Consider the following 25,877-nt stretch of genomic DNA (forward strand, 5'->3'; position numbering starts at 1 on the left):
AAGCACCCGAGGGTGACTCCCGTATCATGTGACTGCTGCTTTTCCAGAACACACTGCACATCACATGCAAAGCTCCACATCCACCCTCCTCCACCACAGACGGTCATTCAAAATACCAAACCTTTATTTACATCAGTGTCAGTGAGCCACTAGAAAGATCAATATAGAAATACAATCATAGCGATCGGTTCTTAAATTCATAAAATATACACAAACAGACTTTGGTGCAGGTAGATTTCTGTTAAATATTAATGAAGTTCTGTTGTCACGGGAGAAAAGGAGGTTTCATTAAAAAAAACAGCTTTGTATGTTGTGAATAAACCTGAGACCAGTTTGATGATGAAAACATGTGTGCTCCTCTGGACCTTATCTGAGACCTGTAAGCTGGTCTACATGCTGAAGACGTGTCCCAGTCTGTGGACGGAGAGGCCGATCCTCCCCAACAGCTGCAGCTCGTCCTTCAGGAAGCGTCCCACCTGCTCCGAGTGCAGGACGTCACAGAACACCCAGATCTCCGCCCGCTCCCTCTGGATGTTGGCGTTACACGTCGGCAGCCTCGAGGTCTGGACGCAGCGGCTCAGAGTCTGCCAGGCCTGCGGGGGGGGGTTAGACGAGAAGAAGAGATGAAGTTCAACAGAATGGAGTGGGAATCAAAAAGTATTTTCGCGTCATGATGATGGATGAGGTCGAGCCGACAAGGCGGCTCCACTGACCTGTTCGATGTCTCCGGCCGCCGCCCAGTGGTGCTGGCCGATCACCCACTTGGCCCTCTGGTGGAGGTGGAGCCTGTGGGCCGACACCATGCGATGGAACTGCTTGGACGGCGGCGGAGAGCTCTGCAGCAGGACTCCTTTCTGTGTAAAGACGCTCCAGGAGCGTCTGAGCGGCGAGTCTGTGGCGGCAGCGTGGTCTTGGTGTTGGTTGGCGTAGCTTCCAGGAGGCGGTCTGGGGATGCCTCGCTCTGGGAGGAGATGGGTTTGGGTCTCCGGGATGCAGGCGGCATCTTTAGGTTCCAGTGGATGGAGCTCATGAGCAACGAGACCCTGAACTTCAGGTCTTCGTAGCTGGCGTCCTGCTGGTCGAGCGCTGCTGTCAGAGACGAGAGAACCCGGCGAGCAGGTGATGACAGGCGGCGGTCTGGCCGGTCTGATGGGCAGGTGGCGGTCTGCAGCGGCGGGGGACCAGGGGGCGAAGACCGGTGGAGTCCGGCAGGGGAAAGACTCCAGAAGCTTCTCTGTCCTCTCAAAGAGACAGCCGAGCCCAGCAGCTGGTCTGGGCCGATAGTGCAGAACCACATCCTCCATCCAGATCAGAGGACTGACTGCACCCTCCTCCTCCTCCTCCTCATCTTCCTCCTCATGATGATGTCGCTTCAGCCAGACAATACAAACGGTGCAGGAACACGGCAGCAGCCTGTGGAGAGTCAAGAAGAACGCCAGATAAACATGTGACATCATCTATTAGATTTGATATCACTGATGAGGTTCGGCTGCTCCCTCCGGATGTGGATCCACTAAAACGGTCCGATCCTTCATGAAGAACATCGTTCAGTCTTCAGCAGCATCTCCTCACATCCAACGTGATCAGCTCATGTAATATTATCTAATATTTGTAATATTATCTAATATATGTAATATTATGTAATATATGTTATATTATCTAATATATGTAATATTGTCTAATATGTAATATTATCTAATATATGTTATATTATCTAATATATGTAATATTGTCTAATATATGTTATATTATCTAATATATGTAATATTGTCTAATATATGTAATATTATCTAATATATGTAATATTGTCTAATATATGTAATATTATCTAATATATGTAATATTGTCTAATATATGTTATATTATCTAATATATGTAATATTATCTAATATATGTAATATTATCTAATATATGTTATATTGTCTAATATATGTTATATTATCTCTCTTGAATACATTTGGTTTCTTCCTCGTTTCTCCATCTAATGTTCAACTCAGAACTTTACAGCCGTATTAACTTATATCTATTATTCCTGTGGTTGTTTACAGTCACGTGATTATAATACCGTGAAAACAATCACGTGACGGTTGACTAACTGAGCAACATTAAGGAGCATTTTAAATGTTCAGTGAATACTTTGTTGACCGTTAAATACAAGTTAAGTTGGACCCCCCTTCCCCCTTCGGTAGCTAATGTTGTTAGCATATCATGCTAGCGGACAAGCTATCCTGAGCTAAACGCAGCTAATTAACTACAAGAAAACCCGTTGCCGGTGACCAACAGGAAGTTAATGAATAATAAATAACGCTAAACACCAACCTTTAAACCAGCTGATCTCTTTTAAAACCGCCAACAAGCAGTTAAATTCACAACCGGCAAGCTAACATGGAGACGGTGTACTGTGCGGCGCTTCCCGCGAACTCTCGCGATGTTTGAGAGCAACGCGAAGACTGAGCCACTTCAGCACTTTTATTTCTTACATTTATATCCACATTAACAGATTTTATTTATTTCTTGTGTATTTTATGTTCTCATGTAGAGTCTCTATGCACCTGCTCCTGTTGAATGCAAATAAATGTAAGCCATGTTGTTTGTACATGATTTTGTCAATAAAAAAACAAAATAAAAAAATATCCACATTAAAACTACATTTAAAGGTTCATTTTATTCAGACAATCTTTTTTCTTTCCCACCATAATTATATTTTATCTTTCTAATGTGCAACTACAGACCAAACTCAAATAATATATATACATAAAATAAATACATTATATCAATGTCAGTGGTAGAGGAAATACTCATTTCCTTTACTTGAGTTAAAGTACAAATACCACACAGTAAAATATGTCAGTGAAGTGTAGATATATTAAACTGAACCACTATTCTATCTATATTTGATTATGACTCAGCTTTAATGTAAACGTAGGAATGATCTCAGTCTCCATAGAATATAAAATGGGAATATTTGATATTAAACTTCTTTAATTCATGGCTCACTCATTTTAGTTTAATTTAAGTTTCCAAACGACAAACAATTGAATATTAAATTCTTTTAAGTATTATTTCTGAGGATGATCCTAGTTTTGTTTGTCGTATTTGTTTTAAATAAAGTTTTCACCTCGATGCCTGGACGGAGCTAAAGAAAAGACGCAGACGCATGGCAGTAGTTTGTCAATAGGACATTTTTATTTCATACGTCTGTTGTCTTTATTCAAATTACAGTAATATAGTTGCTGAGATGACCAGCCTGGACAGCTACGACTGACAGCTGTACTACTTGAAGCAAACTTCTTTTTTTTCCTTCTGTTTTTAGTTTTTTCCTCCTTTTTTTAAAATGATTCTTGCAACAGAAAAGTACATTATGCCATGAAGAAGTGTGTGACGTCGTGGTCAGGTCGGTCGGGTTATAGTGCCGGTCTAAAAAACAAACAAAAGCGCGTCGTACATGTTGTAAAAGGATCAGAATATGGCACATTTGGTCCACGTTGGTAGTTTTATTATCTCGTTTTCAAACATGTAATAAACAAAAAAAAGAAAAGGAACAGATCATAGTTGTACGTGTTGTTTTTCCCCAGAAGCACAGCATTAATGACAGCATATTGAAAACAAGACTGTAGAGGGGGCCACTCTTATGGTTTCTCTCTTTTTCTTTAAAATCTTGGTTGGTCAGCCAATCGTTTGTTTCTATTCTCCCTGGTACAGAATCATCAGCACTAGTAATATCTTCTTTCCATCCAGAATGGGGGGGGGGGAGGGGGGGCGGAGCTTCGCGGATGATTGACAGGGATGGCTTTGGACATTCACAGGAAGTAGTCGGGAGTGCGTCTGGTCACGTGGGGCTCGCCGCGGCGGGGGGCGGGGTCAAACTGAAGGCTGAGGAGGCAGAAAAGGCTTCGTTAGTGACGACTTCATCATGCAGAACAATTAAACATCAACCGGTCAATCAGCTGTCAAGAGAGGAAGTCACCGCCGCCTCACACGTGACATCACTTCCTGAAAAGAGCACCATCCTCTAAAATACAGATACGACTACTTTTATTTACATCTATGGAGACATGAAGGTGTTTCCGAGCTGTTATGTGACCGAGGTCAGAGGTGAATCGGGTTTTTATTCTTGTGAATCTTCACTTTGATCCGTCGCTCTAAACAGCCGGTCTATCAGCCAGAACTGAATGAAGCTCCGTCGTGTTAATAGATGTTGTTCTTCACCAGAAACATCCTCGTACGTGAACGCAGCAGGACAATAAAGTCTCCACACAACGTCTTCTTCTACAGATGTAACAGAGCAGCAACATCCCACAACCAAGTTAACCAGGAAGTCTGTGCACTTACAAGGAGTATTTCAGAGTGTCGTCCAGCTCCATGATGGCTGCCTGGTTTCCACAGCGGTAGCAGTAGTTTGGAGCACTGAAGATGGTCACCACATTCTTGTCGTGGCCCCAGTTGTAGCCCTGAAGGTACAAAAACACACGTCAGCCAATCAAACGAGAGTCCTGAGTCTGGATCCCGGACTCCTTCTCAACATTTAACATAAGAAAACTGTTTATTTCAAGTAGATCGGTTCACTTTGTTCAGCTTGTAACCACAACGAGTCCAGTTTCAGCTTTTAGGATCCGTTTACATGGACCGGCCTGCGTCACCGGTTCTTTTATTGTTTTAGGATATTTATTGCTGTCAGGTTTTAACCATCACTCCTCTTCTCTCTCTCTCATATATTCTATTATATATTATAGGTTCTTTACTCGCTCTTTTGGGTTATTGATTATATTATTTTCACGTTTTTCCACTCTGCATCTGGACTGTACCAAAGGAGTCTACATGAATACGGATCATTATTAATCATGTATGCGTTTGTCGTCGGGTGAAACCATCGTGGGAGTGAAACTGGTCCAGAAGCAGGAACTGGAGCAGCACTGCACCCCTTAACAGCTTCATTACATCACGTTGCCATGGAGACTGAGGTTTTTTAGGATGCTTCAGTCCACTTGTGGGGGAGCGTGTGTCACCGCGACTAAATAAAAAGGACTAAAAGCTGGAAACTTTAAATGTGATCTGGACGTTTGAGGTAGAAAGCTTCTTAAACACGACGACGCTGCTGGTTTTTAATAAAGCAGTGTGATGTCATCACCAGGAAATGTTGCATATTATAACTATTATATGATGTGTGTGTGTGTGTGGGGGGTTTACCTCCATAACCAGCTGATGGGCGCGGGACACCAGAGTGAGGCCGTTGGCGTGGTTGAAGGTTTCGGAGATGTCCTGTCCGAAGGTGTAGCCGGCGCCTCGGGGGGAGATGCCCCACCCACCGCGGTCATCGGGGTCCGACCACAGCAGGTCACACATCGGGCCCTGCCGGGACACACTCACCGTTAACATCAATATTAACACCTCAGTGCAGGTCCGTCTGCTGATATCCTACATCTTTCATTTAAACTCCTAATCGCTGCATCAGCCTCGATGACATCATCACATTCTAGTGAGTCATAATAGACGACAAACCCGACATAACCAGTTCTGTGTGAGCATCACGCCTGATCCCTTCTCTTCTCACCAGGCCACCGAATGAGGATTAATCCGCCGCTGAAAGTAGTCCCCAGTAATGTGTTTGACACATGGATGCGTACCTCATGTGGGACTTCCTGCAGGCGGTCCAGGGCTCGTATGTGATCCAGAGTGTCTATGGAGGGAGACAACCCTCCGTGCAGACAGAAGATCTGAAACACAAAGAGGAAGTGAAACACACGAGCTCGTCTGCAGCTTTACAGTCTGGAAGCTCTTATTTTGACAGGAGCAGGAAGTAAAAGGGGTCTCTTACCTGTCCGTCCACCAGCGCGGTGAGCGGCAGGTAGTCAAACAGGTCTGTGAAGTACTTCCAGACGTTGGCGTTGCCGTACTTCCTCAGGCACTCGTCGTAGAAGCCGTAGACCTGCGTGATCTGCCGCGACTCGTGGTTCCCTCGCAGGATGGTGATTCGCTCCTGGAAACGAACCTGGAACACCACGTTTCTACAGTTAGCACCAGAACACCAACAATGGAAAGACTTTTCTTTGTCTCATGTGACCGTTTACTGAACGTGGAGAAGCATGAAGAGCTCCACGGAGAACCTGAGGGAGGAGGAAGGTGAGAGAAGTGGAACGTAGTGAATCCAGGACACATTCATGGAAATAGAGCCAACACACGGCTTCATATGCAGCTCATCAGAAGGACGACGCAATATTTTTAGAAACTAAACCATTATTGCTCCATCATGGAAAAGGTCTACAAGCAGATTAGACACAAATTAAGTTGTGAGTCGTCTCCACCTCGTCTAGAGGAACAGCTGTGAACAGTTGCAGCTTTATCCTCGTTGGTCTCATGAAAGACCAGGTCCAGAGGAAGTGGTTCAGTCCAGCTGATCTCTTACAACAAGCAATGAGATGTCAGCAGCATCACCGAGACTTCGGATGTAGTTCATTCATTTGTCTACGATGCTGACGGTGTTGGTGGCGTTTTACTCGCTGAATTGAAACGGACTGGAAAGAAACCAGAACTGAAACCAGCAGCACGGTGGTCTGGGTTCCGGTCCCACCCAGCTGTGACGGTTCATCTGTCAAGTGACCCGGAAAGCCTCCTCCGTTTGTGGCAGCTGGGAAACTTTAAGAGGACGTTTACGTTAACGGGCCGTCCCTCAGCCAATCAAACGTCACAGCTAGTAAAACGGACCGTGACATCATTGTTCATCTCTCACGTAATCAAGGAAGAGGAGATTAAACAGGAAACACTGAACACTTAAAGACATTTTAATGAAAAGTAGAAGAAGAAGAAGATGGAAAGTTTGGCTTCTAACCGCGTGCGTGCGTGCGGCGTTTACCTTTAGCGTGACGAGCAGCGTGACCGTCTCCACAGAGTAGTAGCCTCTGTCGACGTAGTCTCCCATGAACAGGTAGTTGGTGTCGGGAGACTTGCCACCGATCTTAAACAGCTCCATCAGGTCGTGGAACTGACCGTGGACGTCGCCGCACACCGTCACCGGGCATCGAACCTGAGACAGGAAACAACGTCACAACAGGAAACACTCTTCTTCTGGTTTGACAAGAACTGTCATCACAAGAAGCTTCAGCTTCTCATTTCATCTGCAGGCTTTCTGGTCAACTGTGATCAAATCCTCAGCAGCATCGGCAATATTCAATCAATATTATCCACCGATATCCACACGACAGACTGGATTCATATTAAAACTAGGGCCGGGACTTTAACGCGTTAATTAAGATTAATTTGTTACACTAACATTAACGTGTTAAATAAAATTCACGCATTTTAATCGCACTTATTTTTGCACCGCGGAACGTTTCTCACTGGATGAGTTTCAGGCGGACCGATTATACTGGAGCACCAACTAGCGTTCATGACTTCAGACAACAACAAACCACGCCGGATGGGACATTTTGTTATAAAAAACGAACGGATGGAAGCATCGATAAGAGCATGGTTGTGTGAAAGCTATGCAACAAGGAATTCACATATCACCGCAGCACATCGAGCCTCAAGTATCACCTCAATGCTAAACATATAGCATATAGCAGCTAGCGTGGACGCTAGCGTGGACGAGGGTTAACCCTCGCCAAGAGAGAGATGTTTTCCAATAGTCAGGGTTTCCAATGTTCTGAATGTACTTGAAAGTATTGTGTTTTACTTAAAAAAACAAAGTGTTATAGTTTACAGAAGGTCTACCTACCTATAGGCTACCGGAATTTCTGAAATGTACTATATTTTTCTAAAGATGCTATTGCTACACTTAATGGCAAACATTGCACTGGTCTGTTGGACTTGGTTGAACAAAAATAAACAATATTTTGTTGCTTAAGCTTATATATTCAGTCATTATTCAATGGTATACTAAAAATCAATGTGAAAAAAATTACTTCTCACTGTTCTAAGGTCAAATATTTATATGCGATTCATTTTGATTATTTAATTACAAAGCCTCTAATTAATTAGATTTTTTTTAAATCGAGTCCCGGCCCTAAATAAAACATAAGTCATGAAATCTGTTGATCTACGACGATAACCACGCCTCGTTTATCCCACAGGTTTTGTTCTTTTGGTCGCAGAGCAATTTCCTCAAATTCATTTCCGTTTCCTCGTCGGAGATGAAACTTTAACGTGAACGAACGGATGAAAACAGGACGTCGTTGGCTACGATGAAACAAACCGAGGAACACTGAGCAGCGTAACGTCCAGCAGACCGACGGCGTTCATGAAGTCTGTTCTTCACATGCAGGCGTTTCTACGTTTGCTTGTTTCTGGAGGAACGTGTGAGCAGAGACGTTTACAGTGGAAACAAGCCGCCATGTTGTTCATGTTTCCTCTTAACACGCCGGAGGGAACGGCAGCATCAGCACAGACAACACTCCTCCTTTTCTTCTGGAATATTCTAAACAGACATGATCCTCTATAAATAGACCACATTTATATAAAGCTGTCTGTTCACAGCTGAACCAGGAAAGGAGAAACATCTGAGATGCACTTTAGAAACCTTCCAGGAGGTCGTTTTTTAGGTTGTGAAGTATAAATTAATAAGTTCAAAATGATGTTATATGTTGCAAATGACTTTTCATGTTCTTCTATAGTTGATTGAGGGTCGAGGGCACACAGAGTTGGGTTTAGTTGGGACATCAGTGGACCAGGACCTTTGGTTGAGTGCAGCTCTACAGCGATTCATCGCCTTCAGCTAAGATACGCATTTACAATAGTCTCGCATGTAAATTAATGTACATTAATGATGGTTTGATCTTTGAACCAATACATTCCATGGTTCTCATCTCCACGTCCATCTAATCAGTTCAACCTTCCAGCTGCAGAACGAGATGAACCCGTCGCCTGCAGGCCTCACACTGGAAACCAGCAGCAAGTGTTAGATTGTTGTCAGGTATGCTGGGAAACCTCACCTCCTGGACGTTGGACTCCTTGGTCAGGATCTCCTTGGCCTGGAGAGGAAATAAGCATAGTATTATTCACTATTCCTGCTTTTAAAATCACATTAGACATAAGATCACAGAAACCTCTCCAGACACAAACGATAACTCGTGTTCACGTCCACGTTTTAGCCTCGCCGGCGGGTTATTTGAGTTGTTGATGGCTGAGTGACCTCACAGGCCACCGTAGCGTTGGAATTACTAACGCTTCAGTATATTATTCAGACAGAGATGCCAGTAGTTGATGGTTGATCAAAACTAGGGGTCGGCTGATTATCGGTACAATTATTTTATTTTAAAATGTTCTGCCTTGACTCTGATGCAGCAGCAGTCACTATTCTCTGGTACTCTCGAGAGATATATATATATATATATATATATATATAAAAAACCTATATATATTATATAGGTTATATATATATATATATATAGGGTTTTTTTTCTTCTAAATTTGGACTGCAGACAAATATTCAATGATCGGCTATCTGTCTCCTAGATTAGGAATAATCGGTATCGGCCCTGAAAAGGTCACGTCGATCGACCTCTAATCAACATGCCAGAACACAAATAAATATTAATCACTACATTTAGGTCGACAGGAAACCAAGTTTGATTCTGTTCTACCAGGTTTCACTGTTGAGTCGGACTTCTATTTTTTTTAATCAATCATGAGTTAAGAACATTGAATATAATGTTCCCGGAGTCCAAAGTGATGATTTTAAATTATTATTTTTGTCCAACCAACACGTCAATCAATGAACAATGATTTACAGAAAAAGCAGCCAAAAGCAGGAAATCATCACATTTGGAAATTACAGGCTGAACGCTTATTTGAATATTCATTACTTATTACTAGTGACAGCTTTGAAATACATAAGTTTAAATACATGACTTTATTATCATGTTTAGATATTTCACTGAACAGTAAGAGTAAAGGTTATCTGCACCATAACTGGGCTTTATGATCTTTACTGCTTTTATGAAGTCCACAGACTTCCCTTTGTCGGACAGAACCCCGAATCAAAAATAAAAACAGCTGACAATGTTAACGTTTACAGATGAAACTGGTCATTCATTCATTTAGCTCCAGGAAACTGACGTATCCCTCCGCGCGCTCAGGTGACAACCGGATGTCCAGTGTTCCGACTTAATCCCGTTATTATATAATATATTTTAACATCATTAAGCAGGTCGATGATGCATGAAGCCTTTCATGGAGCCACATCCCCAGAGTGACGTCTGAAAGAGGCTCGTCGGGTTTATGCAATACGGGTTGATCGATAAGGACAGGGCGCGGTGCCGATGGGGAACTAGAACACGTATTAACACACATGCACGCGTAAAATAACACAATACCAATATTAAACTCTTAAAACAAATAAAAACCATAACCATTAACAGAGTTCCGATCTACGCGCGGAACGCTGTCATGTTAATCAAACGGGTAGTAAAATGGGCTCCGTCTATTTGCTGGCAGCGCTGTAAAAAGATGCCATTCGGCCCGAGTTGAGACGACGGCCACCGTAAAAAAAACGAGTCAAGTTCGCAGTTTAAACGAACCTGGCAGTTAATAGCAACAATACGTGGTGTGGAGGATCGCGTGGCCGTGTATGCGTGAACGATCCCGGGATGACTGGTCTAAAACGGGGGCCAGAATTAGCCGCCTTGTAACGTCCGCTCCAGAAATTAGTCGGGAGCGGGGTTTTTTCTTGTAAAGTAGGCCGCGCCGAGAGCGAGGCCGACGGGAGTCCCGATAAAAAGACCCGGGCGGCTCCTACTCACCTTCTCGCAGAGTGTCCGCACTTGGTTTTCCGAGAGCTGCTTACACTCGTTTAACTGTTCGATCCATTGGTCTAACTCTTTCGTGAAAGATTTGTCCTCCATGGCAGCCGCGGCGGTAGCTCGCTGAGCTAGCTGTGTTAGCTCCCTGAAAAAACAAACTGGCCTGTGTCTCGGCGGCGCTAGCTGCTTTTTTTAGCCTTTAGCTCGTCGTATTGTTAGACCCGATCTAGTCCCGCCAAATCGGTCGGAAAATCAACGATAAGACCTAAAATGATCGAGCCGTTCAGTCAACTTCTATCATGATAAATGACCGACGTCGAGTTACCAACGTTAAAAAACCGGATTATAGCGGCCGGGACAGGCAAAAGGGTCGAATGTCCCCGATGCGACGGACCGTAGCGGCAAGAGGCAGCGGCGTCGCAGCAGCTAGCCGATTTGCTAAAAGAGCTAGCTACAATAACATCCGGGCATTTCAGCAGCTCGCAGAGTGAGCGCACCAACGACATCGCGTGGACAAACAGTGAATTACACTATAATTACAATCTATTTACCGGTAAGTTAAATTAACACGATGTTCACACTAAACTGTCCATACCAGGGGTACATATACAAAGTTAGTCATCATAATAAATAATAATAGAAAATATATAATGAAAGAGTTACTGCCCATGCCAGGGTAAATATTTATTTAAATAAAACACGTCCTCTTTTTGTGCAGAGGGGCCTTATGATGTATGAACATTATTTAAGATTGTTTAATTTTTAATAAAATATTATGCAAAGAAAACACATTTTTTTAACAAAAATGTTAAGTCATCACAGTAGTTTTTTGGTGCCATTTTAAGCATAATTCCAGCTCACTTTGATGGTTTTTGGGAAAATATTGTGAAATGATAATCATGACATCATCACTGTTCGAATGATTCAAGCTGAGCCGACTCTGTGAGATGTGTCTTCTCAAGACAGAAAGTCCTTTTATTCTGTGGAGATGTGAAACATCACGGGGCTCCGACATCAACACAGACTCCCGGATCCCGTCCTGAGGGCGGTGTATGGTAACCGGGGCAACTACGTGAATATCTAAATACTGGACACTTTGTACATTTTAAAAACAGAATGATTTGGAGGTTTTTGTAGCATCAACTCCTTTTAAAATAAGGAAATGCCCTGAAATTGAAACCAGCAACACACCTGCAGAGAGTTTACAGAAGCTTTTATTGTGAAGAGCCCTCGAGGGTCAGAGCTTTAAGGCGACACACAAACAAACACATAGGTGTAGAACAGAAAAAAGTAAAAAAGAGAACAAATTCAAATAATAATTACATTAAAAAAGTGGTTCAATGAATCTATATAAAATGTAGAGGTCTTCACATCCTTGATAAATATTACAACATGGAGGCGTTCCCTTCAGAAGAGCGGCGCCGTCTCCAGAGCTTTGACTTGGGCGGCGAACACCAGGACGCGTTTCTCCACCTCGGCGTTGACGGCGGCCTGCGAGGCTCGCGGGTTCTGCTGGAGGAACCCGGAGATGCCCAGGATGCACTCTCTCTAAGGAAGACAGGACCGGATCCGCGTTACACTGATGGCTTATTAGTTTACTGATAACAGCGCCACCTGCAGGCGAGCTACCTTGTAAGCGTCCACTTTGTCCTGGCCGGTGAACCGGCTCAGCAGCTCCCTGCCCAGCTGGAAGCCCGTCACCGCCGCCAAAGATGTCCGGTCCTCGTCAGACTGAGAGGACAGCCAGCGCAGCAGCGCCACCTGCAGGAGGAGCAGAGACGCTTTTAAGAAGGATCGTTGTGTTGAAGCTCTTTAAAGAATAACTCAACCCCGGAGTTTAGAGCCTGGAAATAATGAATGGACAGACAGACAGACAGACAGACAGACAGACAGGCAGGCAGACAGACAGACAGGCAGGCAGACAGGCAGGCAGACGGACAGACAGGCAGACAGACAGACAGACAGACAGACAGACAGACAGACAGACGGACAGACAGACAGACAGATAGATAGATAGACGGATAGACAGACAGACAGACGGACTGACGGATAGACAGACAGACAGACAGACAGGCAGACAGGCAGACGGACAGACGGGCAGACAGACGGGCAGACAGACGGATAGACAGACAGACAGACGGATAGACAGACAGGCAGACAGACACACAGACGGACAGACAGGCAGACAGACGGATAGACAGACAGGCAGACAGACAGACAGACAGGCAGACAGACGGATAGACAGACAGACAGACGGATAGACAGACAGGCAGACAGACACACAGACGGACAGACAGGCAGACAGACGGATAGACAGACAGGCAGACGGACAGACGGGCAGACAGACAGACAGACACACAGACAGACAGACAGGCAGACGGACAGACGGGCAGACAGACGGATAGACAGACAGACAGACAGACGGGCAGACAGACAGACGGATAGACAGACGGACAGACACACAGACGGACAGACAGACAGACAGACGGATAGACAGACACACAGACGGACAGACGGACAGACGGACAGACAGGCAGACAGGCAGACAGACAGACAGACAGACGGATAGACAGACAGACGGACAGACAGACGGATAGACAGACAGACACACAGACGGACAGGCAGACAGACAGACAGACAGATGGATAGACAGACTGACAGACAGACAGACGGACAGACGGACAGACAGACAGACGGATAGACGGACGGACAGACACACAGACGGACAGACAGGCAGACACACAGACGGACAGACAGACAGACAGACAGACAGACAGACAGACGGATAGACAGACAGACAGACGGATAGACAGACACACAGACGGACAGACAGGCAGACAGGCAGACAGACGGATAGACAGACAGACGGATAGACAGAGAGACACACAGACGGACAGGCAGACACACAGACGGACAGACAGACAGACGGATAGACAGATAGACGGACAGACAGACGGATAGACAGACAGACGGACAGACAGACGGATAGACAGACAGACAGACAGACAGACGGACAGACAGACGGATAGACAGACAGACACACAGACACACAGACGGACAGGCAGACAGACGGACAGACAGACGGATAGACAGAGAGACACACAGACGGACAGGCAGACACACAGACGGACAGACAGACAGACGGATAGACAGATAGACGGACAGACAGACGGATAGACAGACAGACAGACGGGCAGACAGACAGACACACAGACAGACAGACGGATAGACGGACTGACGGATAGACAGGCAGACAGACGGACGGATAGACAGACACACAGACGGACAGACAGGCAGACAGACAGACAGACAGATAGATAGATAGATAGACGGATAGACGGACTGACAGACAGGCAGGCAGGCAGGCAGACAGACAGACAGACAGACAGACAGGCAGGCAGGCAGACAGACAGACAGACGGACAGACAGACAGACAGACAGACAGACAGGCAGGCAGGCAGACAGACAGACAGACAGACGGACAGACAGACAGACAGACAGGCAGGCAGACAGACAGACAGATAGATAGACGGATAGACGGACTGACAGACAGGCAGGCAGGCAGGCAGACAGACAGACGGACGGACACTACCAGCAGTACAACCTCATTAAAGAGAACACATTAATGCACCACTACCTATATATAATATCACCATTATACAGTTATGTCATATATTAATGAGTACTTTTGGTACATTAAGTATATTTTAGTGTTTTCTGTCTCACCTGCTGAATTAACTGGTCGTTTGTCATTTCTCGCGACATGACGGTTAAACTGGACAACAAACGTTGCTGAGAACAAACTCTGAGAAGTTCTTCTGTAACCGAGAGGAGAAGCTAAACTCGCTGTTTTCACTGAAATGTACAAAAAAACGATTCTTCCGTCGACTAGCGGAAAAAATGTCTCACTTCCTGTTTACGTCCCGTTTTCTTCTTCGTTGGTGTGTAATCAGACTCGCTGCTGCCGCTCCGCGGTGAGAACATGCAGGTCTAAATCATTTACTTCAGTGAAATACAGCTCAAATACAGGATATGTATATATGTACACTGTGTACAGTACACACACACAAATGTATATGATATAATAACATAACATGAAACAATAAGGAAATAAAAGCCTTAACTTATTTAAATAGGTAGCATTCATCATGTTTTTATTTTTATTTCTTCACCCATGTTCAGTTTCACTCCTTTACACATGTTGAGTTTAATCTGCAGCATATTTTATACGTTCATCACATGTTTTCTTTGTATAATCTTGATCTGTAAAGTCATTTATGTCATTAAATAAATGTGGTGCAGTAAAAAGCCACAGTATTTACCTGATGAGATGTAATAGAGTAGAAGTATAAAGTACAACTTGAATATCTCAGTGAAAAAACGTGGAAATTAAACTCATAGTGATTAATCCTATTTTTACATAGTTGTAACTTCTGAGCTGTGCAGCCTCTCAGTTACTGTGAATATCACTGCAGTGTGAGTCTGACTTTATTATTATTGTACAAAGACAAACAAGTTTATTCATTTTCACGACAGTCAGAGAACTTTACACTTGGAACGTTTAATCGCATCACGTTCTCTCCCCACGGACTCGAACGCAGCGTCTCAGTCTTTCAGGAGCTATTTGTGGGCATCGGTCAGGGTCGGGTGACGTCCGTAGAGGTCGGAGGTCAGCTCTGGTCTGCAGGTTTGGAGAAGGAGCCCAGCTGTTTGGTGTTGACGTCCCTCAGCTGCTCCAGCTGCCTCTGTCCTCGCCGGTACAGATACTCGATGTGCATCACGTCCGTCTTCTTGATGCAAGCGTTCAGGCGGAACTCGTCCCGGATCCGGGGGATGAAGCCTGGCTTGTCCTGGCCGGCCCGCAGGAAGTGCCGGTACAGAGCCAGGACCTGCTTCTGCAGCTTACTGTGGCGCGCCATCGGTCCGACGCCGACCAGAACCCGGCGGACAGGAGGCTGCAAGGAGGCAATCAGCTGCAGTTCATCTGACGTCCACCAGGCGGCACTGTGGTCACGAAGTGAAGGCCAACGTTCAGCTCTCAGCACTTCAAGGAGCTTCTTCTTCTTCTCACATCTGAGGGCAGATTTTTTACATAATATACATCAACTATCATATTACTGTTATTTGTTTGGATGAAACTCAATGACATCCGTGGAAGAAAGGCTGAAAAATAAATAAATAATAAAAATAAATATGTTTTTTTTTTTTTCAGTTAATTCATCTGCAGCTGCGTGATGAACCTTTAATTAAGTGATGCTGTGTCGACAGACAGTTCTACAGGTAATCAATCTAATTAATGTAGCAAAATATCAGCAAAATATTATAACGTAGTAGAATTTGTGGTAGAAGTAGATGTAGTATAATAGTAGTAGAAATGGTGGTAGTTGTGGTACAAACAAACATACAGGTAGAATAATAGTGTATGTATAAGTACTACAGCATTAAAAGTAGTCGTAGTAGTCATAGAAGTAGAAGTTGTCATAGTAGTAAAAGTAGTTATAGTAGTAGAAGAAGTAGTAATAGACGAAGAAGTAGTAATAGTAATGGAAGTAGTAGTAGTGTTAGTAGTCGTAGTAGTAATAGAAGTAGTATTGGTATTAGAAGTAGAGGTAGTTGTAGTAGTAGAAGTAGTAGTAGTAGTAATAGATGTACTAATAGAAGTAGTAATGGAAGTAGTAGTAGTATTAGTAGTCGTAGTAGTAATATAAGTAGTATTGGTATTAGAAGTAGAGGTAGTTGTAGTAGTAGAAGTAGTAGTAGTAGTAATAGATGTACTAATAGAAGTAGTAATGGAAGTAGTAGTAGTATTAGTAGTCGTAGTAGTAATATAAGTAGTATTGGTATTAGAAGTAGAGGTAGTTGTAGTAGTAGAAGTAGTAGTAGTAGTAATAGATGTACTAATAGAAGTAGTAATGGAAGTAGTAGTAGTATTAGTAGTCGTAGTAGTAATAGAAGTAGTATTGGTATTAGAAGTAGAGGTAGTTGTAGTAGTAGAAGTAGTAGTAGTAGTAATAGATGTACTAATAGAAGTAGTAATGGAAGTAGTAGTAGTATTAGTAGTCGTAGTAGTAATAGAAGTAGTATTGGTATTAGAAGTAGAGGTAGTTGTAGTAGTTGAAGCAGTAGTAGTAGTAATAGACGTACTAATAGAAGTATCAATGGAAGTACTAGTAGCATTAGTAGTCGTAGTAGTAATAGAAGTAGTAGTGGTATTAGAAGTATTAGTAGAAATCGTAGTGGTACAAACACAGCAGTGAAAGTAGAAGAGTACTGTGTAGTAACAGTAATAGTACTGGCTGGCAGTATTTCGGTCGGTTTACTTTAATGAAGTTTACACGTTAAAGTGTCGTCCAGCTGTTTCAACGCGTTTACGTATGACGTAACCGGGAGATCAAACGGAGCTAACTCGGTTAGCTCACCTAGCTTACCTGTTAGGAACGGCGGTGACCGATCGCCCCGTTTCCGGTGGTTAAACTGGTTCTGGTGGTGAGTTACCAGTTAGTCAATCTGCCGACACATGAACGTAGAAGCTTCATCGCTAGCTGATGGAAACAGCGTGACCTTACTGCGCGTTACAACACACCGGGAGGCAAACGACTACAAATCTACAACTTCCGGTACATCTTTCACAATAAAGCACTTGTCGAGGAACAGACGTGGAATAGCAGTCAAGCTACCTTTAAGTATATTTTGAAGCTGATATTGTGTACTTTTACTGAAGTAAGATCTTGAATGTAGGACAGTGCGGACGTTAGATTTGAGTAACTCCCACCACTATGACGCATTTTAACCCTGATAGTCACAATCACTTTTATTGTGGAAAACCCCGAACCGGTACATTAAGTGTATTTCCGGTTTAGCTTTAAAGTGTCAAACGTCAAAAACAGAAGCCGCAGCGATAAATCAGTGAGGGAGACTCGACATCTTCATCACGGGAAGGTTCGCGCTTTTATTTATTATCTTCTCACAGACAGCGTTTCCTGTTGGGGCGTTTGGGGGAAATCGGAAAAAACGCATTCTTTTTTTTCTCACGACACTGAAGCTAACGTTAGCTACGACTGGAGCTACTTAGTTTATAAAGCATTTACTAGTTAATCTGCATGTTCATCAACGAGAGTCATGAATGAATATCATGATTGTTTATTGTAAGATATTTGTAGAATTGTTTCTAAAAGAAAGAGCTTTTCATAGCACCGCGGTTACATTTAAGACATTTATTTGAAGTAGATTTTACATAAACAGAAGTACTAATAATATGATAATATATAATATCTGCTTATTCGTGGAGAAGATGCTCAAACAACATTTCCACATCTCAGCTGAAAGAAAACCATCATGGGTTTCTTGCATTCATTTAAACCTGCAGACATGGAGGTGACTTTGGAGGAGGAGCGGCAGGTGGAGGAGCAGGTGGAGAGGCTGCTGGCTGGCCAGGGGTCAGAGGTCAGCGGGTGTGACCTGGGCCTGGAGCAGAGCAAGCCGGCGACGCTGAAGAAGACCGTCACCTACATCGTCTGCGGCGTCATCTTCAACGAGAAGGTCGGCCTCGACGGCGGCTTCGAGGATCAGCTGTCAATCAATCGGGTCTATAACGTGTGTGTGTGTGTGTGTGTGTGTGTGTGTGTGTGTGTGTGTGTGTGTGTGTGTGTGTGTGTGTGTGTGTGTGTGTGTGTGTGTGTGTGGGCCATCAGGAGGAGGTGCTGATGGTGCAGGAGGCGAAGCAGGACTGCTATAAGCTGTGGTATCTGCCTGCAGGGAGGGTGGAGGTGGGGGAGAGTCTGGAGGAGGCGCTGAGGAGGGAGGTGAGACACACACACACACACGCACACCTACCTGTGTCCGTTACCTAGGTTACCACTCTGTTTAGGCCCATTGGAGATGAGCCAGGCCTGCGCAGAAACAATGCATGCTGGGTAGACTTCCAGGTGACAAGCAGCTCATCCTCCAGCGACACTTTGTCTGCAGGTGAAGGAGGAGGCGGGGTTTGACTGCGAGCCAATCACCTTGCTGCTGATCCAGGAGCAGGGACCACAGTGGATCCGCTTCGTCTTCCTCGCCAGAGTCACAGGTGTGTGTGTGTGTGTGTGTGTGTGTGTGTGTGTGTGTGTGTGTGTGTGTGTGTGTGTGCGCGTGTGTGTGTGTGTGTGTGTGCGTGTGTGTGTGTGTGTAGCACAGTGAGACAGGCGGAGACGTTACTGGAGGTGAACCTGGTCTCTGGTCTCAGGTGGGGGTCTGAAGAGTCTGTCAGCAGCAGACCAGGAGTCTCTGCAGGCGTCATGGTGGGACCGGCGGTCCGTCCTCCCGCTTAGAGGACAAGACATCCTCCGGCTTATCGACTGTGGACTCAAGTACGACCTTTAACCCTTTGTGCTAAGCTAGGCTAACGAGGTCCTGGACCCTGCAGGTCTACTGTCCTTCACTACCAAACACTTACATACAAGCAGTTAGAGGATCTGTTTCCTTACATACGTACCATTCCAGAGTTTTGGCTGAAGTTCCTCAAACCCTGAACATTTATATAATATTTAAAAGCTGCCTCCATTTACGTCACCTGACTCCAGATCAGCTGATAGCAACATGAAACTCCAACATCAGATATAAACCAGCAGAGGGCGCTGTGTTTCTTTATAACATGTAGATTTCAAACACTTCATGTCCAGATCTGGACCTGAATCCACCAACAACACTAAAAACCTGCTGCTGCGGTGCTTTCAGGTACCGTCAGGATCCCTGGCACCCGGTCACCTTGCCTCTAGACCTGAGCTGCCGCCACGTAGTGCAGAGACTCGTCCTGGTCTTCACCAACGCGGAGGACCAGGTCTGGGTCCTGCTGATCAGAGGTACCCCCCATCAGACACTTGATGATTATTCACCTCAGCGTGATTTTATTATTTTATTATTAAAATAAATACAGATATAATATATATAATATAAATCTAATGTGAAGCGTGTGTACTTTTGCTTCTGTAAATGACGTGTATCATGATTGACCCCTCAGCCCCGGTGCTCCACCTCCCCACGGCGGCGGCGGTGAAGACCCACGCGGTGACGTGGGCAGCCAACATGGTGGTGCAGGAAGCCATGGCGTCGGCGTACTACGACCACGACGTCAACACGCTGGGCGTCTTCAGCCTGCAGCACGGCGGCCGGCAGCACGGCAAGACGGACGGCGTGTGCTTCAACGCGCTGGTGGCGCTGACGCCCGACTATGTGCAGCGCAACGAGGATGGCGAGAGGGTGGAGCGGGTGGAGGCGGGACTTCCTCCACCCGTAGAAAACCCTCGCTACGTCTGGCACAAAGTCCAGAAACAAACGCTGAGAGAGAGACTGCTGGAGAAAACCAAAAACACCTCCATCCTCCCCGTCCACAGCCTGTACTGACTACACCCAGACAACTCTTATTGTGAAAGGACCACGCTGGGATGGATACAGAGAGGGCTCTTATTGTGAAAGGACCACGCTCTGATTGTGAAAGGACCACTCTGGGATCTACAGAGAGGACTCTTATTGTGAAAGGACCACACTCTTATTGTGAAAGGACCAGGCTGGGATAGCCACCATGTTTAGTTGTGAGGTGACAAAGAATATTTTAAGAAACCAAAAAACCATCAAAATAAAACTGTTCACAAGGAAACATTAGAGCGGTAAAGCTAACTAGCTAACAAGCTACCTAGCTAACAAGCTACCTGGCCAACGATATATATAAATTAATCTATACATCTATATATATCTATACATCTATAAATCTATACATATATATATATATATATATCTATACATCTATATATATCTATACATCTATAAATCTATACATCTATATATCTGTAAATCTATACATCTGTAAGTCTATACATCTATATATCTATACATCTATAAATCTATACATCTATATATCTATACATATATATATATATATATATATATATATATATATATAAATCTATACATATATACATCTATATATCTATACATCTATAAATATAAATCTATACATCTATAAATCTATACATCTATATATATATATATACATCTTTATATATATAAATCTATACATCTATAAATCTATACATCTATATATATATCTAAAAATCTATACATCTATATATATCTATACATCTATAAATCTATACATCTATATATATCTATAAATCTATACATCTATAAATCTATACATATATATATATATATATATATATATATATATATAAATCTATACATCTATAAATCTATACATCTATACATCTATATATATATATATATAAATCTATACATCTATATATATATAAATCTATACATCTATAAATCTATACATCTATAAATCTATACATCTATATATATCTATAAATCTATACATATATATATAAATCTATACATCTATAAATCTATATATATATACATCTATAAATCTATACATCTATATATATATATATATATATACATCTATATATCTATAAATCTATACATCTATATATATATATCTATAAATCTATACATCTATAAATCTATACATCTATATATATCTATAAATCTATACATCTATAAATCTATACATCTATATATATATATATACATCTATATATCTATAAATCTATACATCTATATATATCTATCTATAAATCTATACATCTATATATATCTATACATCTATAAATCTATACATCTATATATATCTATAAATCTATACATCTATAAATCTATACATATATATATATATATATATATATATATAAATCTATACATCTATAAATCTATACATCTATATATATCTATACATCTATAAATCTATACATCTATATATATCTATAAATCTATACATCTATATATATCTATAAATATATATATATATATAAATCTATACATCTATAAATCTATCCAGACTTGATCGGTTTGACCTCACAGAACAGTAACAGCTGCTGATAACAATATGTTGTGATTCTAGAAAAGTTATGAAATGTTTATTCTGACACAAACGTGTCAAAAATACATATTTTATCATATTTTCTCCAGATTGATTTATTTCTAACAGAATATGAGTCAGAGTGAGTTTCTCAACTAGTTTTATATGAATGTGGATTAATATGTGTATTAATGTTTAAAACTACAAATGCCTCCGTTAGCTGTATGAACGAAACAAACAAGATATTTTATATATATATGTATAAAAATATAGGAAAACATTATAAACATTATTATTATACATATTATATGTTATTATATTATGATTAATATATTATATGTATATATTCTTTATGGCCTCAGAGTTTCTAAGTTTGTCATCACGTCTGAACAAAAGTGTATTTATTGAGTATTTTCATGAACCACAGAATTAAATACTAAATCATCAGTTATTTGAAAAACCTCACTTTATTGCTCCGACATCGTCACATCTTCATCTTCATCTTCCTTTACATCTTCATCTTCATCTTCCTTTACATCTTCATCTTCATCTTCCTTTTCCTCTTCATCTTCATCTTCCTTTACATCTTCGGCATCCCCGTCCATCTGGTCCTCCGTCTGGTCAGCTGACTGGTCATCCGTCTGGTGAGCTGACTGATCAGCTGTCTGGTCAGCTGACTGATCAGCTGACTGATCAGCTGTCAGGTCAGCTGTCTGGTCAGCTGACTGGTCGGGCGTGGCCTTCCTGGCGTTGTCGTTGAGCTTCTGCAGGTGTTTGGTTCGTTTCTCCAGGCGGATCAGCCACTCGGCTCTCAGCCTGAAACACAGAAGAAGAAGACGACTGGTTTTACAGGTGTGACATCACGTCGTCACGGCAACCGATCGGACTTCACTTCAGTTCTTACGTTTCAGAAACTGGATGGAAGGCAGCGACTGTCATGTGGTGGTTGTGTACTCGATTTCAGTCCTCCTAGTCCTCCTAGTCCTCCCAGTCCTCCTAGTCCTCCTAGTCCTCCTAGTCCTCCTAGTCCTTCCAGTCCTCCTAATCCTCCTAGTCCTCCCAGTCCTCCTAGTCCTCCCAGTCCTCCCAGTCCTCCTAGTCCTCCTAGTCCTCCCAGTCCTCCCAGTCCTCCTAGTCCTCCTAGTCCTGCTAGTCCTCCTAGTCCTTCCAGTCCTCCTAGTCCTCCTAGTCCTCCTAGTCCTCCCAGTCCTCCTAGTCCTTCCAGTCCTCCTAGTCCTCCCAGTCCTCCCAGTCCTTCCCAGTCCTCCCAGTCCTCCCAGTCCTCCTAGTCCTGCTAGTCCTCCTAGTCCTTCCAGTCCTCCTAGTCCTCCCAGTCCTCCCAGTCCTCCTAGTCCTTCCCAGTCCTCCCAGTCCTCCCAGTCCTTCCAGTCCTCCCAGTCCTCCTAGTCCTTCCCAGTCCTCCCAGTCCTTCCCCGTCCTTCCCAGTCCTTCCCAGTCCTCCTAGTCCTTCCCAGTCCTCCCAGTCCTTCCCCGTCCTTCCCAGTCCTTCCCAGTCCTTCCCAGTCCTCCTAGTCCTCCCAGTCCTCCCCAGTCCTTCCCAGTCCTCCTAGTCCTCCTAGTCCTTCCAGTCCTCCCAGTCCTCCCAGTCCTTCCAGTCCTCCTAGTCCTCCCAGTCCTTCCCAGTCCTCCCAGTCCTCCTAGTCCTCCAGGAGCAGCATTGAAGCAGATTTAGATCTGGTATCTTGGTGACAGCTGCCGTGTTATCACTGTTACATCAGCACTTCACTCCTTTATATCACCATCAATCACACACACACCTTCATCACAGTGTGTGTGTGTGTGTGTGTGTGTGTGTGTGTGTGTGTGTGTGTGTGTGTGTGTGTGTGTGTGTGTGTGTGTGAAACCCAACGCTGACTGTCAGCTGTCCTCACTGTGTCTTCGCTGCCTTCCTGTGGAGTTTTCTGGATTATTCCATTTGTCCTCTCAGCTGCTGATAATCCAGCCGACCTCAGCAGAAACCATTGTACCACAGTTTTACCTGCCTGGTAACGTATCCATGAAGAAGAAGTTATTACCGTAACCCTGGTAACGTATCCATGAAGAAGAAGTTATTACCGTAACCCTGGTAACGTATCCATGAAGAAGAAGTTATTACCGTAACCCTGGTAACGTATCCATGAAGAAGAAGTTATTACCGTAACCCTGGTAACGTATCCATGAAGAAGAAGTTATTACCGTAACCCTGGTAACGTATCCATGAAGAAGAAGTTATTACCGTAACCCTGGTAACGTATCCATGAAGAAGAAGTTATTACCGTAACCCTGGTAACGTATCCATAAAGAAGAAGTTATTACCGTAACCCTGGTAACGTATCCATGAAGAAGAAGTTATTACCGTAACCCTGGTAACGTATCCATGAAGAAGAAGTTATTACCGTAACCCTGGTAACGTATCCATGAAGAAGAAGTTATTACCGTAACCCTGGTAACGTATCCATGAAGAAGAAGTTATTACCGTAACCCTGGTAACGTATCCATAAAGAAGAAGTTATTACCGTAACCCTGGTAACGTATCCATGAAGAAGAAGTTATTACCGTAACCCTGGTAACGTATCCATGAAGAAGAAGTTATTACCGTAACCCTGGTAACGTATCCATGAAGAAGAAGTTATTACCGTAACCCTGGTAACGTATCCATGAAGAAGAAGTTATTACCGTAACCCTGGTAACGTATCCATGAAGAAGAAGTTATTACCGTAACCCTGGTAACGTATCCATGAAGAAGAAGTTATTACCGTAACCCTGGTAACGTATCCATGAAGAAGAAGTTATTACCGTAACCCTGGTAACGTATCCATAAAGAAGAAGTTATTACCGTAACCCTGGTAACGTATCCATGAAGAAGAAGTTATTACCGTAACCCTGGTAACGTATCCATGAAGAAGAAGTTATTACCGTAACCCTGGTAACGTATCCATGAAGAAGAAGTTATTACCGTAACCCTGGTAACGTATCCATAAAGAAGAAGTTATTACCGTAACCCTGGTAACGTATCCATGAAGAAGAAGTTATTACCGTAACCCTGGTAACGTATCCATAAAGAAGAAGTTATTACCGTAACCCTGGTAACGTATCCATGAAGAAGAAGTTATTACCGTAACCCTGGTAACGTATCCATGAAGAAGAAGTTATTACCGTAACCCTGGTAACGTATCCATGAAGAAGAAGTTATTACCGTAACCCTGGTAACGTATCCATGAAGAAGAAGTTATTACCGTAACCCTGGTAACGTATCCATAAAGAAGAAGTTATTACCGTAACCCTGGTAACGTATCCATGAAGAAGAAGTTATTACCCTAACCCTGGTAACGTATCCATGAAGAAGAAGTTATTACCGTAACCCTGGTAACATGTCCATGAAGAAGAAGTTATTACCGTAACCCTGGTAACGTATCCATGAAGAAGAAGTTATTACCGTAACCCTGAACCTCGTCTCCATGGAAACCAGGGAGGAAGTCTGCTTTAATGGGGCGGGAAAAGGGTGACAGGCAGTCAGTCAGACGGACAGACGGACAGACAGACAGACAGGCAGACAGGCAGTCAGACAGGCAGACAGACAGACCGTCAGACAGACAGACAGGCAGACAGACTGTCAGACATACACGCAGACAGGCAGACAGACTGTCAGACATACACGCAGACAGGCAGACAGACAGACAGACAGGCAGACAGACAGACAGACTGTCAGACAGACAGGCAGACAGACAGACTGTCAGAGCTCGTTCGCATCACGTTTCCCAATCATACGTTTGTTACATCATCGTCTTTTCAAAATAAAAGCTTTCAGCAGCCAAACCCCCTTAGTTGAAGAAAAGAAGGTGGTTGACGTTAAATCGACTGACGAGTCACGTGACCGGAGAGGTAAATATACTCTCTTTCCTCGGCTCCTTTATTTTGACGATCTAGACTGGAATATCTTCTAATTTGGGCGTCGGCCTCTGAGTCGGCAGCCAGCCGGCCTCCATCACTCAGCGCCCGCGATTATCACCTCCACCCCTTCTTTCCAGCCGTCGGCCGGGTCACACATAGCACACAATTAGCAGGGCCGGGGGCGGGGCTGGGGGCGCGGCTGGGGGCAGATAGCTGGGGCGTCGGGGGTTACATTGCAGCAGATAGCCGGGGGATTAGGAGGTACATGGAGGGAGAGGAGGGGGATTAGGCCCGGTGTAACGGATAGCGGGGGGATTAGGTGTGATGGCTGAGGAGGTGCTGTGAGGCTAAGA

General features: G+C 43.6%; 6 protein-coding genes across 8 annotated transcripts in view; 1 reads left to right on the top strand and 5 right to left on the bottom strand.

Annotated features, from left to right (window-relative positions):
• Positions 1 to 106: 106 nt before the first annotated feature.
• Positions 107 to 2,427, bottom strand: shld3 (shieldin complex subunit 3). Its single transcript, XM_084025267.1, has 3 exons — positions 2,320 to 2,427; positions 714 to 1,413; positions 107 to 593 (listed from the first exon to the last, which is right to left on the bottom strand). Exons 2-3 carry the CDS (start codon positions 1,302 to 1,304, stop codon positions 390 to 392), a joined length of 795 nt encoding a protein of 264 aa, XP_083881393.1. The 5' UTR covers positions 1,305 to 1,413; positions 2,320 to 2,427; the 3' UTR covers positions 107 to 389.
• Positions 2,428 to 3,163: 736 nt separating this feature from the next.
• Positions 3,164 to 11,167, bottom strand: LOC311023429 (serine/threonine-protein phosphatase 2A catalytic subunit beta isoform). Its single transcript, XM_084025258.1, has 8 exons — positions 10,737 to 11,167; positions 8,928 to 8,966; positions 6,851 to 7,021; positions 5,816 to 5,989; positions 5,625 to 5,714; positions 5,188 to 5,349; positions 4,333 to 4,451; positions 3,164 to 3,873 (listed from the first exon to the last, which is right to left on the bottom strand). Exons 1-8 carry the CDS (start codon positions 10,836 to 10,838, stop codon positions 3,801 to 3,803), a joined length of 930 nt encoding a protein of 309 aa, XP_083881384.1. The 5' UTR covers positions 10,839 to 11,167; the 3' UTR covers positions 3,164 to 3,800.
• Positions 11,168 to 11,932: 765 nt separating this feature from the next.
• On the bottom strand, positions 11,933 to 14,661 carry LOC311023442 (uncharacterized protein). The gene is made up of 3 exons (XM_084025276.1): positions 14,463 to 14,661; positions 12,366 to 12,497; positions 11,933 to 12,284 (listed from the first exon to the last, which is right to left on the bottom strand). Exons 1-3 carry the CDS (start codon positions 14,499 to 14,501, stop codon positions 12,144 to 12,146), a joined length of 312 nt encoding a protein of 103 aa, XP_083881402.1. The 5' UTR covers positions 14,502 to 14,661; the 3' UTR covers positions 11,933 to 12,143.
• Positions 14,662 to 14,881: 220 nt separating this feature from the next.
• Positions 14,882 to 17,334, bottom strand: sdhaf1 (succinate dehydrogenase complex assembly factor 1). Of its 3 annotated transcripts, none has more exons than XM_084025279.1 (2): positions 17,165 to 17,334; positions 14,882 to 15,740 (listed from the first exon to the last, which is right to left on the bottom strand). In XM_084025279.1, exon 2 carries the CDS (start codon positions 15,653 to 15,655, stop codon positions 15,407 to 15,409), a length of 249 nt encoding a protein of 82 aa, XP_083881405.1. In that variant the 5' UTR covers positions 15,656 to 15,740; positions 17,165 to 17,334; the 3' UTR covers positions 14,882 to 15,406. The 3 variants fall into 3 exon arrangements, with proteins under 3 accessions (XP_083881405.1, XP_083881403.1, XP_083881404.1); XM_084025277.1 differs by having other exon boundaries at positions 14,882 to 15,809; XM_084025278.1 differs by having other exon boundaries at positions 14,882 to 15,809; positions 17,156 to 17,334.
• A 262-nt stretch (positions 17,335 to 17,596) lies between these two features.
• On the top strand, positions 17,597 to 20,444 carry nudt18 (nudix (nucleoside diphosphate linked moiety X)-type motif 18). Its single transcript, XM_084025257.1, has 7 exons — positions 17,597 to 17,675; positions 18,103 to 18,275; positions 18,428 to 18,538; positions 18,702 to 18,804; positions 18,961 to 19,084; positions 19,452 to 19,576; positions 19,735 to 20,444. The coding sequence occupies exons 2-7, from the start codon at positions 18,105 to 18,107 to the stop codon at positions 20,115 to 20,117; spliced, it is 1,017 nt and encodes a 338-aa protein (XP_083881383.1). The 5' UTR covers positions 17,597 to 17,675; positions 18,103 to 18,104; the 3' UTR covers positions 20,118 to 20,444.
• Positions 20,445 to 22,100: 1,656 nt separating this feature from the next.
• LOC311023441 (uncharacterized protein) overlaps positions 22,101 to 25,877 on the bottom strand; it is a gene marked incomplete at its 3' end in the record, with an annotated part of 6,112 nt that continues 2,335 nt past the window's right edge. The window contains exons 3-4 of the mRNA XM_084025275.1: positions 22,339 to 22,449; positions 22,101 to 22,290 (exon numbers count right to left, since the gene is read on the bottom strand). Coding sequence (XP_083881401.1) covers positions 22,101 to 22,290; positions 22,339 to 22,449 — 301 coding nt within the window. The remainder of the gene's footprint in view (positions 22,291 to 22,338; positions 22,450 to 25,877) is intronic.

Source organism: Eutrigla gurnardus, assembly GCF_963514095.1.
Source record: "Eutrigla gurnardus genome assembly, chromosome: 13".
Lineage (NCBI taxonomy): Eukaryota > Metazoa > Chordata > Actinopteri > Perciformes > Triglidae > Eutrigla > Eutrigla gurnardus.